The sequence below is a fragment of the Harmonia axyridis genome, chromosome 1, assembly GCF_914767665.1.
Source record: "Harmonia axyridis chromosome 1, icHarAxyr1.1, whole genome shotgun sequence".
NCBI classification, from domain to species: Eukaryota; Metazoa; Arthropoda; class Insecta; order Coleoptera; family Coccinellidae; genus Harmonia; species Harmonia axyridis.
The window spans coordinates 12,360,139-12,374,954 of NC_059501.1; the positions used below are offsets into that span (position 1 = coordinate 12,360,139).

At 33.2% G+C, this 14,816-nt stretch overlaps 1 protein-coding gene across 2 annotated transcripts in view; it reads right to left on the minus strand.

Moving 5' to 3' along the window:
• Nucleotides 1-14,816, minus strand: part of LOC123671223 (thrombospondin type-1 domain-containing protein 4-like) — a 186,463-nt gene that overhangs the window by 96,997 nt on the left and 74,650 nt on the right. For both annotated transcript variants that reach the window (XM_045604953.1, XM_045604954.1), the window contains 3 exons: nucleotides 12,356-12,443; nucleotides 11,941-12,043; nucleotides 8,642-8,805 (listed from right to left, as the gene is read on the minus strand). In XM_045604953.1, the coding sequence (XP_045460909.1) occupies nucleotides 8,642-8,805; nucleotides 11,941-12,043; nucleotides 12,356-12,443 (355 nt within the window). The remainder of the gene's footprint in view (nucleotides 1-8,641; nucleotides 8,806-11,940; nucleotides 12,044-12,355; nucleotides 12,444-14,816) is intronic.

A 14,816-nucleotide genomic window follows, 5' to 3' on the forward strand; every position in this document is an offset into this window, starting at 1 on the left:
TAGTATGGAAAAACGATGTATTTGATAACAGAATTAGAATGTAAGAAAATAATAAGATACTACAGTCACAAAATAAAAAAAATATGAAACAGGAATGAACACACAAGATCTAAATAAGATCAAGTAGAAGGTATATAACCAATAATTTCAATGGTAAATTTGTGATGTTTATAGTTTGAAAATACGATTTAATTCAATAACAGAATTAGGATGTGAGAAAGTATTGAAAGAAATAAGATAACACAGTCACAAAATAAAAAAAATTATGAAACAGGAGTGAACACAGCGTGATCTAAGTAAGATCACCCAGAAGGTATATAATCAAGAATGAAGGTCAACGATAGAATCAAGGTCGCTTTTGGATGAAAGCAGAAGAGCATATCTCCTCATATTACATAGGAAATTTCTTTTCCTAGGAAATAGGTGAAGATAAGTAGGTATGTTCGAGAGTGCTCAAAAACACCGAAATTGCCCTCTAATCAGGTGTCAGATCAACAGTCCAACCATGTCATAATTTTGACGACAATAGCTGATAACAACCTACCGCTCTAACTCGAGGCGAGAGGCGGCTTAGAATCAATCAAAAAATCATGTTGAATAATCTTACTTACGCATAATCTTCATGGTCGGTATTCAGGCCAATAACAGGGACAATATCGATGATTTGAAAGTCAAATCTGTAGTTACAGTCACTTAACAGCTATTAAATTTGAATCAAAAGAATTTTTAAATGGTAGTTTTGTTACTTCGACGTTAACTATGGGAAATATTAGATCGATATGATGATTTGGGCTCTTATTTTATGCAAGTTGGTGATAAAAGATATGCGAAATGTAGAAAATTTGCAAATACTATTATTACACATCTTTCCAAGTGTATCAATGAGACAATACATTTTTTGTAGCAAAAATTATGCCGATTATGAAGAAGAAAATTCTGCATTCAAATTTGTCTTCTTCATATTAAATTGATCTCTCGACTGAAATATGCAATTTTCTGAAAAATATCTGGGGCTATGTAAACAAGCAAAATGAGCGAAATTGTCGCATAAGGGGCTGTGAAAATGCTCGTGTACCTGCTGGAAGACCATTATATCCACGAAAATTCACTCTGATGGTGTGCACTTTCGTCTGGTGCAGTAAATTGCCTGTACTTCTTTGAAAATAAAGAAGGTGTCAATTCTTATCTATATAACCAGTGTTTTGACTTGAGAGTAATGATTTGGAATTGAAAGAGATGTGGATACAGCAAGATAGTGCAACAAGCCACACAACTCAACCCTTTTTGGCTATATTGCATGGAAGATTCCCAAGGCGCGTAATTTCTCGTTTCAGCGATGTGAATTGATCGCCTTGTGATAAATCGCCTTTGGATTTTTTTTATGGGGCTATGCGAAGGATCGTGCTTATGCCTATAATCCTATTGACGATTGACGATCTGAAAACCAACAAATGTCAAGTTATTGGTGAAATATTGCCCGAAATATTGGCGAGTCTGAATGAAAGTCTGTTCTATTAACGTTTCATCTCAGAACCACAAAACAGATTACCCTTTATTAGAGGATACGATACAACAGCTTCCAAATACCATTCAATTATATCAATGTTATGTTCACGAGAATACATTTGCTTCAGAATGACAATTTTACTCTGCAAAACGCTCTCTAGAAAAGCGTAGAGCAAATGAAACTACAAGTAGGATGCTGATTGTTTTCCTGAATATTTGCAAAAGTATGGGATGTACTGTCATCTAATTTTTTATAGGTCTTTTACTGTTTCTGAAACATAAAAAGGGAAAACGTTATCCCTGTCCTCTTGATTTTCGGCATTCTTAATGCATTTTTTTCTAACACACATGTATATCAGCATCCCAAGCTAACGTCCTTCCTGCTTTGTAAATACCAACTTGTATCATAGTATACTTTTAATTTCATTTATCAGGATGATAAAGCCCCACCACACCGCACACGAAGGGTTCAAAACATTCTTCAAAAGAACAATACCCAGAGAATGAACTGACCAGCAAACTCATACCAGACATGAATCCAATTGAGAACATATGGAAAAACTTAGGGAGAGCAATATCCAATCGCCAAAACCCACCTCCAACTTTTCAGGAATTGGGTTTAGTTCTTTAGGAAAAATGGAACGATATGCTTGAAAATTTCATTAATGACTCCATTCGTGGGATGCCAAGGCATATTGGCAGTTGATTGAAAGAAGAGATGGTAACATGGACCATTAAATTTGGATTTAGTTGAGGAATAGCTATAATTAACGAACAATAAATAATTGATAATTTTCGATTTTTTCTTTTTCCCTATTTTGTCTCAGTCTGCATAAAGCGAAGACTTACAAACAATGAATTTCTATCAAATATATTGCAGTTGGAATAGATGAAAATATCCATCTTATTTCCAGAACATAGATTGTTTATGTCTTGAGAAACCTAAGTGGGCCAAGACTTATGACGATGTATTTACTATTAATTTCATCAAATGGAATTTCTGTTTGAATTCCAGAATACCTGAGTGCAACGTCGCGGATACATATTCAATCATGATATTCCTCAAGGAATTATCAGTTCTGTTGTGTTATAATCAATAACGACAAGCTGCTCATTGAATCAAACCTCAGGATCTCCCTAACAACCCAACAATACAATGCGTCTTATATCTGGGGGAGTTGCATATGTGTTCATTAGATCGATTCGATCAGCTTCTGGCATTCTGCGAGCGTGATCTTCCTACCGATTATTGAGCCCTGTGTACCGTGCAAAGGAGTAGAATTAACCATAGAGCCGATTACTCAACTGCCTCTGGTCACAGAACTAAAGCCATACGCCAACGGAACGATAAATAAATCTGGTGTGATGAAGATATATAAGCGGATTACTGAATGCCTAGAATGCATCCCACTTGCATCGCATAGATGAAAAATTGCAACAAATCCCCATTTTTGCATAAAAGGCATCGTATGAGAAATTAAGTTGGTTGCATGCTTGTCATCATAAGAACTGAAGAACTCAATTTATAAGGATATTTATTCATAGGGAGTTAATGGAGATGGTGGCATCCTTGCATAACAGGGTATTTTCCTGTTTCATTGGATTCTTTGAATTTGCACGACGCATCGCGTTGAATGGTTGCTGAATTTGTGCTAGAAACTGTGATGAATTCAGAGGCTTTCATAAAATTCCAGCCTACGAAAGAGTTTTAGAATAGGTATTCAAAGAACATTCAATGAAATATCAGAATGAAAATAATGTTCCTATAGATGATCAGTCAGGTTTTAGAGTACCATTGCAGTTTTGTGAAAGTTGGTTTAAAGGGATAGATAAAGGTAATATTGTTCTCGCAGGGTTCATTGATTTTACATGGGTTCGAGATAATAGATACAGACCTGTCATTTAAGAAGGTGAAAAAAATTGGAATAAAGGTTACTGTTTTGGCATGGTTCACATCACATACTAACTGACAAAGAAACTGCAACACCTAGAAAGAGCTGTTTAAATTATAATTTTGTATTAAAGGTGAGGTTTGAACGCAATTTTATTTCATCCCAATTCCGAAACAGTTTTCAGAAAATTATAAATTTAATTTATTATTGCTCGTCATAAATTATTAAATCAATATCTATAAGTAGGGTTTTCAACTCCCACTCGATTTAGATAATAACCTTTTTCTAGAAATCAATTACACTTAAGTATCCATCTATCTATTTTTAATCTGAACAAAAGAAATTCACATGTGTTGTCTACTTTTCTGAATTTGATTAGTACCTACTTCTTTGCAGGAATTCACCGGTTTTCAATGTACTTAGTTCACAATATCCAATATTCTATCTGTGATCTAATGTTGTTATTGTTACAAATAGACGTAAGATCAATTTCACAGTAGCTAATAAGAGAAGAAACATGGATACTCGGTTTTTTAAACACTGCGGGGGCTTTCCACTGTCTATGGCCTCTTGACTAACCATCTGTTCATATAGCCAGTAGGTAATCGTTAATCACAAGTATCGTATCTCATAATTCGAGCTTTGTCATGTTATTTTTCAGATAAACTACCGTGGTAATCTAATTTTATAGCTAACATCAAAAACATGGAGGCGTGTATTTCTTCAGCAAGATTAATTGGAACTCCGGGAGGAATAAGATCGTTCAAGTCAATAACAACAATGCTAATTATGGATATTATATAATGAAGATATTCCACACTGACTTGCAAGCCTGATTCATTATTCTTGATAATGAATTTTTGTGGTCACAAGAAAAAACGAGTTTCTTTCAGATTTTTTTTCAATTCAGTTGGAAGTACTAGATCAATGACTCCAAGATAGCATCAATCTAATATCTTCATTCAACAAAAATTGAAAATTACAATTTCCATGACCACAAACCCGACGGAGTTGAGATTTTAGAAATAGATACAAAATAATAACTTCCAGCTTTATGCAAAATTTCAAGCTGATCACATCATCTGAATTAAAAAGGAATATAGGAAAATAAATACTCAATTTATCTGTGACAATAGTGACAATAGTAATAGTGACAATAGAAATAGTCACAGTCATTGTTTTAAATGGAACACCCCCATTTTGTCTCAATTTTCCTATTACTCTAGCTGAGCTGATTCCAAAAATGTATCACATGTTGATTCCAATTGGTACAGGGTGGACAAAAATACAATAGTTTAGTGTGTGCTCATAAAGTAACACGTAACATTCTTCATTAGTTAAATTAACAATATTATCAAAAATACTTATTGTCTAGCGGAAATTAGTTCGAATGTAACACCCTGTAGTTTGTTCTATTTTTAGATCAATAAAAATGTATAAAAATAAGAAATAATTTCTTTTATATTCTGTATGCTAGACCACAAGTACCAAACATGTTTGGAAACAGCTCATTTTTATTAATCTAAAAATGTAACAAACTACAGGATGTTACATTCAAACCAATTGCCGCTTGACAATAATTATTTTTGATAATATTGTTAATTTAATTAATAAAGAATGTTACGCGTTACTTTATGAGCACACAAAAAACTATTGTATTTTTGTCCACCCTGTACCAATTGGAATTACATGTGATACATTTTTGGAATCAGCTGAGCTAGAGTTATCGGAAAATTTAGACAAAATAGGGGTGTTCCATTGAAGAAAAATGACGATGACGTCATTACTCGAAAGTAATTCACCCTGTATATTAGATTATTATTTTAAAATGCGGTAAATTAAAATAAAAAATCGAAGTGTTTCAGGATTATTTCTTAAAATAGTCTGTTTAGCTGAAAATGAATTTGTTCCATACTTTACGGACACAGTGTATGTAAAGAACAGCACTTTGAAGAATCGTGCAGAATTTCTTGTTGATAGCGTCATCAAAATCAAAGGAACTTCAAGAAGAATATCGAAAAAAACTGGTTAGGTTAGGTGAACTTCAATTAATCATGCGATACAATATTTTTATTGAAACGGATTATTTGAATCTTTGTATACAGGGTGTCTGCCACTAAATTCGAACGACTTAAGGACACGATTCCTTGATGAAAGTTAGCAGAGGTAGTTTATATAAATTTTTTTCGAAATTAAAAACCGTCAATTCGTCAAGACTTTTAAAGGCTGTATCTTGAACTATCAAATTTGACATGAAGCGCGCGGAAATAAAAACATATCAGTGATACGATAAATCACTCAAATCGCGAGTTTCTCAACAAAGAACGCCCTTCTCATGTCCCATAGTCAATCAAGGCTTCGTATCAACTCAAAATCTATTGAGATGAATACCTAAATATATCAGAAATTCAGAAAACAAACTTCAAGCGCGCCAAACGCACGTGAAACAACGGATGACACTAGGAGAGCAATAGTTGCCAAACCTTGGATTTCAGTAGGTAGATACAGAAAATAATGAATATTCTGCATACTATAAATTCGACAATTAGAAAGAATATCGGATTCCAAATATTCAAATTTGCAGATTTAACTAAGAATCACTCAAATAAAAATATTTCATTCAATGTAACATACATTCATAATGACATAGTAAAATTATGGATTTGAAAATATATCACAATCGGACAACGTAATCTAACCATGTTGGGGACATATATGTTTATTACTCTATACCTATATACAGATATGTGTCTCCAGAAGCTCCTGACATCATGTCATCCCGCTTTCCTCATTTTCTGAGCGAGCCTTGTGAAACAAGCGGAAACTGCCGTAAGTAAAACCGTTTCTTCTCAGCTGAAAACGAGAGCTATCACTTCCAGGAAGTGTTTTTTCAACTTTTCGGAGAAAAACACTAGCTTGCGGACAAAAACGACAGTATCGATTTGTTCGAGCCTCTGCGCCCTGATTCCAACTCGAGAGAGCTTGAATCCATTGAAAGGTAATTGCCACTTCAGGTATAATGCCTCCTGCTCGTTAGCTGACACATAACGAGCATTGAGAGCAGCCAGTTTCTCATATGAGAATGCAGCTTTGCATTTTAATAAAGCTTCCACGGGAAATCTTGAAAAAGGGGACATATTTATTCCCGTAGTGATACTATATATACGGGGTAAGTCACTGATGGTTTTATGAGGGCTGGATGAGACCTTGATTGTATACTGCCTCAGTTTTTCATGAATCTTTTTAGAATTAAACTCGTCATACATTACATGAAATTGTATGTATGATGAATTGAGTACGTGGAAATTTTTCAATTTGTATTCAATTGAGGTTATAAAGCTCGAATTCATCACTGGCTTTAGTGTTCGAAAATTCATCCACAACTATCTGTAGATGATCTTTGCATTGAACGTGAACTGAAAAGAATTGTGGGGTGTTTTACATTTTTGATTTGTCATTTCCAACTGTAGGAAAATGTTTATAAAACCACCACCTCGTATTTTTTACTCTTTTATTATTTATCATTAAAAATGAACATTCTAGAATGATTCTTGATGATTTTCAATTATGGCAAACTATGTAGTATTTATACAGATTTGTCAAACAAGATATGGACTATAGCAAGTGGACAGGGGTGCTGATTGGCTGAGAATCTTGATAGTTTTTAATGATGGCGATAATGTACGTATAGATTACAGAGTTTCCCTTTAAATTCCCATAAATTGTCTATAATTTTTCATGTGATATCATATGATATTTTCGGTAGACTAGTTTTTATGCAGATTTTCACGATACTTCTTCAAATTAAAAAAAAATGTATTTGAATACTAGTTTGCTATCATTGCAAACCATCAAGAGTCATTCTAGATTGCTTATTCTCAATGAAAAATACGAGGGGGCAGTTTTGTAAACATTTACTTAATCATAACATAAAACTTTGACATTGACTGAGAAAGTAGCATTTCTCGGCCTAGTCCGGAAAGAACGTACTTCCCGGACTAGGCCGGAAAAGAATCACGTCATTCGTGTCATTGTGACTATGAAAATCTTTATAGGTATATTTTTGATAAATGCAGTTGATCATTATCATAGCAACCGAGAAAACGGCTGACAGTTCCTATGAAATTAGTTGTCAACAATTTGCATGTTTTTTGATCGCAATCACAATAAAATATGGAAAGCAGCAGCGATAGTGTTATTCTACGCGGTTGCCGAAAAAATATTGTACGCAACACGCCCGAAAATGGTTTTTCGGACTCACAGACTTCCAGGACGAGTGTAAGCGAATTTTGTCTATTCGTCCAAAAAAACCATATTTTCCGGACTTGTACGTAAATTACCATTTCCACAAGCGTGTGCTTTCAATTCTTTTTCCACAAGCACTTTAAGTCAGAAAGAGTCACTTTCCCACACAGTACGAAAAAACCCTTGCTATTTCTTTTACGCACGGATATGTGTGCTGGAAAGAAATAGCAGGGGATTTTCCCGCACGCAAGTTTTGAAGAATAAATTGAATTCTGTCATGTTTCTATGCACTGAACGTCCAATTAACGTTGAGGATGACAACTATGGTAACGACATGCAGAATTACGTCTGTCATTTATGTTTATAGGAATAATTAATCATATCTTTCGAATTTCAATTTAATTCAAGCGTTTGTAGAAAAAATATTCCTCTTGTTAGGAAAATAACTATTTCGGAAGTTTTGAAATATAAAGGATCCAAAAATATGAAAAGAGGAATCTGTCTGCGTTAACAGAGTTTAGATTTTTTCGAAAACTACCTATTCCAGCTATTTGTATGTAATTTGGTATACTACATATCAAAATTTCATATTCATTGTTAAAAACTCATAAACCTACCTATTCTTGTACTCGAAGGATGATCATCAAGCAATTGAACGACTGGGGTATGTGAAAGTATTTCCTAATTCTAACAAATTATGTCCTTAACGGCAAGAATAATTAGAAAAATTCCAATTAATTGTAAGAATCACTAATCAGGACAATACTCGGAAAGCTACGAAAATTATCATTATCGAATTATTACTTCTGATTTGGATTATTATTTTATGGAGAAAAGGTTGAGTTTTGTTGAATCCTTTTTCATTTTATGTGGTATAGAAGTTCATTGCATACTCCATACATGTCCAATATTTTATTCGAATTCCACGTTTTTTAACTCTTTTATCTGCAATACTGCAATATTCTTCAAATTTCTTCCTAACAAAAAAAAGGTCCTACCTTGCATTGACCGAAGACACACACTCCTCTGGTTCCGTAAGGTGCTGGCTTACCAGTTGATGAAACAGGTCTGTTACATGGAGTACCATCTATTACAGTCTTGTTGAGAGTTGCATAAAAATTCATTCCCGCTGGACGACAGTTTAAGGCACATTCTTCTTCAACTAGATAGGAACAAAAATTAATATATTCTCAATTCCATTATCTCAATTTGAATAAATTTCAAAAACAGGGTTTCAAATTTGATTTCAATTGTTTTTTTGCGTTTATTTGGGTTCAAAGAATTCGAAGTGAAATCAATAAATCTGATTAATTCTTGATTAATTGATCTTTTTAACTAGCCCTATAAAAATTAATCGAGAGGCGTAAAGTCACACAAACCAGGTGGCCAGTGAACAGAACCACTTCTGGAAATAAAGTTGTCACCAAATTTATTTTGCAATGAATTGATGGCAAGTTGCATCGTCTTGTTGGAACCAAATTTTTATCTCAAGTTTTGGAAACAAAGAATTTTACAACAATACTTTTTTGTATAGGTACATGTCTCTTAAGGTTGGGTTCAAATTTCAGAAAAATAATCCAACCATTAGAAATGACCACTTCACATGCAGTCAAAAATATTATTTTGCATCACAACATAAGGTAAAAGTGATGCATTGTAGTGGAATATTTAGTCAATAATATTGTTTTGCAACAAAACATGAGTTGTATGATAGTGTTAGAAAATGAACTCTGTGTATAGATTCTATATTTGTGATGCAAATGAGTGAGGAAATATTTTGATTCGGTCTTCGATCCATATACAGAATTACATTTAAACATTAGGACCACATTGCCCGATAAAATCTGAATAACTGTAGACGGAAGCAATAAAATGTATTTTTTGTTACAATTCAACATCGTATAAAGAGCATCAACAAGATTCTGTTTCAATATTCGTGAGGGTCGATTGGATCATAGTTATTTCTGATAAATCATTTCTGTTGCATGACGATGCATCTTGAAATTCTTAAGACGTAGAATGAAAAACACACATTTCAAACAAAAAGTTAATGTTTCTGTGTCTATCGAAGGGATGATATTTCAAAATTTCAGTTCAGAAAATGAACAACTTGTGTCCCCATTGCCTAAAATTTGCCAATCCTTATCCGATTTTAATGATATTTGGTCTGGGTATATGGTCCTCAATATTTTGGTGAAATTTTAGAAATTTTTATATCTTGCGCTCTACTTGTCCGATTTTGATAGAATTCAATGTCGGTATTTGAGTTGAAACATTGAAGGTTTCATATGTACCTGTTTTAGCTTTGGAGCTGTGGAGTGGATTAAGGTTTCTACAAAAATAAAGTGATGGTTTCACATAACAACTGAACTGAAGTAATTTGACGATTCTGGCACTACTATTTCAACAAAAAAAAATAAAAAGGAAGTTCAAATTAGCGTAACTAGACTCGAAATTTTTGTAAAGTGTGATACATTGTTGAATTCGTAATTTTTTAACTTTATCACCCCATAAGGGGAACCAATATGGTCCATAAAAAAATCGACTATCGCGTCTCTGAATGAATGAAAAGAAGGGAAAATCTGACGACACCATTAGAATCTCTATATTGGATAATGGCTACAGGCCAAAAATTTCGTGAAGTTATCTCCAGAAACAAAGTTATACAGAAAAAAAATCTCGGTTGTTAGTTTTTTCGAGATATCTCGGGAACCATAGGAGATATTTCAGATCTGTTCACACCAAAACACTCATCCCTAAATACCTAACGCAACCTTTTGGTAATTAAAGCCACCCTGTATTTTAACGGTTTTCGATATCCCTGAGGTGCCCCTCTAAATAGTTCTAACCCTGTATATGCTTTTCAGCTTTCCCAAGAAAACTGTTCCAAAAAAGTGATAAATAACATTAGGTTGGAAGTATCATGTCATTTTATGTTTTCATGGCATGTCACAGACTATAGCAAGTTTTGATTCCAGATTTGTACCTATGCAAAAAACTGAAATAAGTAACAATCGAAATGCAAAACTAAATGAGTACAAATTTGAAGAAGCTGATTCCACGGCATTGCATTTTATATTGTTCACTAGATTTTATTGAAATAGTCCATAATACTTTTACAGTGGAAATTTTAAAAAACGCTTTTGTAGAAATTTTTCCCGTTTTTTTTACTCAATTTTCATTTCCTCTCGATTTCTAAACAAGAAATGTGAACTTTTCTGAATTTCTGTTTTGGTCAATGTCAAAAGCTCTTCATTGGAAATTTTAAATAATTAAATAATAAAAACCAACTTGCGAGGTGTTCACTGACGCACAATTCTCTATATTCAGGTCCACCATAAAGCAAGCAATTGATTTGTGTGTTGCCTATTCATCCTACTCCTACGTCCACAAGAGTACTAGCCAAGAAGGCCACTTTTTAAATTTTTCTTTTCAATATCAGTTATGTATATCATGATAGCTGCAATTATCGTGTTTTATTTACAACTTTACAATTATCACATTAAAAAGAAATTGTTTTTTGAAGCAATATTGTTCATAGTTACAAATACATAGTTTGAACTGTATATGCCTTAAAATTTTTTCTCCTATAATCCGAATGATTTATCAGAGTAGGTTTATTAGAATTGATTTTTTACGGAAATTTTAACTTACCGAAGGTAGTGGAAAGCTTTGAGGTAAGGTTTAATTTTGGTAGAAAAAAAAATGGTGGTCAATTCATGATCATTCGATTTCGATGGAATTTGGTTTGGATCTTGGATGCGTAATTGTTTCGAAAAATTATGAATTTCTGATGTGTTTTCTACAAATTATTTGAAAAAATTGAAATATACTCCTTTTTTTGAATGGTTGGGTTTTCAAAACTTCGCATTACACTGTCCAATTTTGATGAAACTTGGTATGATTATTTTCCTCATTATAAAATGGACCATTCAGAGGTTCAACTATGAATCTCAATGGATTAGGGATTAAACCATCCTATTATTTATGACATGATTTGATACGTTTGATACCAGTTGAGATATCCTATAATATGGAAAAAAATAATTGTGAATAAAGAAATTGCATTGCTTTCGTCATTATTGTATCCTGAGAAGAGCTTAACTAGAAATAATTATCAATAATTTCCGTTGTTTTCATGACAAGGTATCATCACCCTCAGCATAATTTCAAACATATAATTATATAATTCCGTAATGAACATTTTTTGTGCATGATCACAATTGAAAACTTTCTCCTGTCATGACATCAAAGTCCATCAACAAAATTAAGAATAATGATCAAATATCCAACCTACCTCCTAAGAAAGGTTCCCAAACGTAAGATTTGCCCTTATATTTCCTCATGTTGAAAGATGAACACTGTTCTTGTCTGAAGTCTCTGGTACCAAATGGGCATTCCTGAAAAAGGAGAAATGTGTAATTAACGCATTGAAGAGCTAACCACAGTTGATATATTGCAGTCGTTCTAGTGTTGACGTAATTAAGGAAGCTCAATTAGTAAGAACATCTTCTTCGGCTGGTGCGCTATCATCAATGTGAGCATTTTGGCCCACACACTAAGTGGAAGTCGTGAAGAAAATGAATTCAATTTCTTTCACATGCACAAACGTACCTATAATTTATTTCGAATGAGGAAAATACGATATTAAATTTTGAAAGGAAAGATTCTGAGCGCGGTTTTGATATTCCAATTTATACAATTGTACTTGCCTGGGGATTGCAGAGATGTATTCTTTTGTACAATCCGATACAGCCTCTGGCAGAGTTCTGATAACGTTTTCGCTGTTTCTGGATGAATCTGGAAAGAATAGAGCATGTGAAAAAGATCTGATTCGTTTCGTCGAATTGAAATTTTTCTTTATTTTGACCCCTATATTCCACAATTCTGGATTATTATTCTCAATAATGACTATTTGGGATCAATAGGGAAAAATTCTAAAATAATACTGACAACGAACGAAAGTTTTGAGCACTAATTAGGTTGAAGAATCCAGTGATCTCCTATATACGAAGGCATACCCATAAGCATTGGGGGAGATAAGGAGTTATAATCGAAAAAAATATTGGTTATTCGTTTTTAATGTCCTTTGAATTTTATTTTCACCTGTCGAAGTGTCAGCTGTTGTATTCACAAGAGAAAAAATTGGAGATTCGGTTGCATCAAATTTTCCTTTTTTTTTGCTCACTCATAATAAGATTTTGATTAGTTTTGATATCACGTAACCGATATTAAAAGTTAAACACAGAATATTAGAAAAATTTCATGTTATCCACATCAAATTAATCAACAGAATACAGGGTGAGTCTTTGACTTGTACATATATTTCAACCGAAGATTCCTGAAGTCAAAGTAAACACATTTTTCCGATTCCGCTTGGTTGAAAAGATACAGACGAAAAAAAATGTTATTTTTAGTTATATCTCGCAAATGGTAAGGAATCGAAGGAAATGATTTTCGGAATATAGTTTCTTATCGATGTGATGAATCTTTTCCGAACATAAAAGTCCGGTCAACTTAAGAAAACCTGCGAAACTATGAGAAAAAAAATCGAATCGGACAAAATAGTAAAAAAAAAGTCTTTATTTTGACCTCAGGAATCTTCGATTGAAATATATTCACAAATCAAAGACTCACTCTGTATACTAAACCTACTGAACTATCTTTTTAGGTGAAAATGCTAACGCAGTAAGTAATGTGCCGACAAAGAGATTCTTCGCGACAAAGGGGTAATTTGATATTCATAATATGATATTATTTATTTACTAACTAGAAAAATTGTTATCAGTGGTGCCACGGTTTCAGTTCGAGCAGGTTTGGAGCTTTCACTTTCGGATCTCATTGATTTTTACACGATTGTTAATCATCAATTTGGCATGTAAACATGTATGTAAACAATGATTGTGCCGACGACTGTCAGATCAGATAGAACCTTTTGATATAACCGCTGATTGATGAATTAGTTGATTCAATTTTTGGCACGATTAAATTATTGATCGTTCAGATTTATAATTATAATGGATTTCTCTCCTAAAGAGGGATATATCCCCCTTATCCCCACTTGGATACGTCACTGTTAGAAGGTTTTCATAAAATGTACTCATTCTGTTTCAATTTTGATGTTTTTCAGTCCATTTAGGTAAGTTTAGGATGTCCAAAAGGCATCTACTATACTTAAGTATGAATATTCATTTATGTGTACCAATTCAACATTATCATATGAAGCAGAGTTGGCTATTCTTTACTTGAGTACAGAATAGATAGGAGCAAAAACAAAATTTTCAGAAAAATCTGAATTACTTTTTCCATATAACTCATTCATTTGATATTCGAAATATTTTTTAGTGATTTTCAAAATTAAAATGAATGAATGTCATCTCTTCAGTAGCGGTAATGAGTTTTATACGAAAACATGAGTTATATAATCGACAAAATACGTGTTTCATAAAATTTGTATGGTCCTTCTAACTATTAGATTCAGGGATGAAGTCTATAGTGAATCCAAGAATGAAGTAAGTAGCATTAAGTAATTGATTGATTTCTTTTCTTACATTTAAAGAGTTTGACAACCAACAAGTTTATGCGACTAGGGGGGCAGTTTATTTTTGAAGGTAAGTACAGAATTAAATTTGAAGATTATGAACTGCTAAGAAGTAGTACTTCTTTAGAAATATTCGTGCAGAAAGTAAACAGCGATGGTAACTTATGAACTCCCAACAGATGTTCATAATAAGTTCCTCTCTTGCAATGTGTATCTAAATCATGAAACCAGCATCCAATAAAATACAAAATATTCATGGGGAAGTATCTAAGCATCTCCGTGAAAATCCTCTATACCTCCTAGCCGTTATCATCCACAATATCTTTAATAAATCAGATCGGATGTGTTATTATATCGGGTTTCCACGTAATCATCATATCCAAAGTGTTATGTCTGACAATTTAAGTTACGATAAAATTATATTTTAACTAGGATTATACATCAATGGATTGACGGGGGCAGTAGGGATTAGTTAGAACAAGTTTTATCTGCGTGTGAGTGTCTCGCATAGATAGAATCTAGGGAATTGAAAATTAGAGGATGATGCAGATACTCCAATGCACTTCTAGGCTTTCATTCAGAATCAGGGATGTGAAGAATATTTTTAAATGAGGTGCCGTCCAAAACAATGT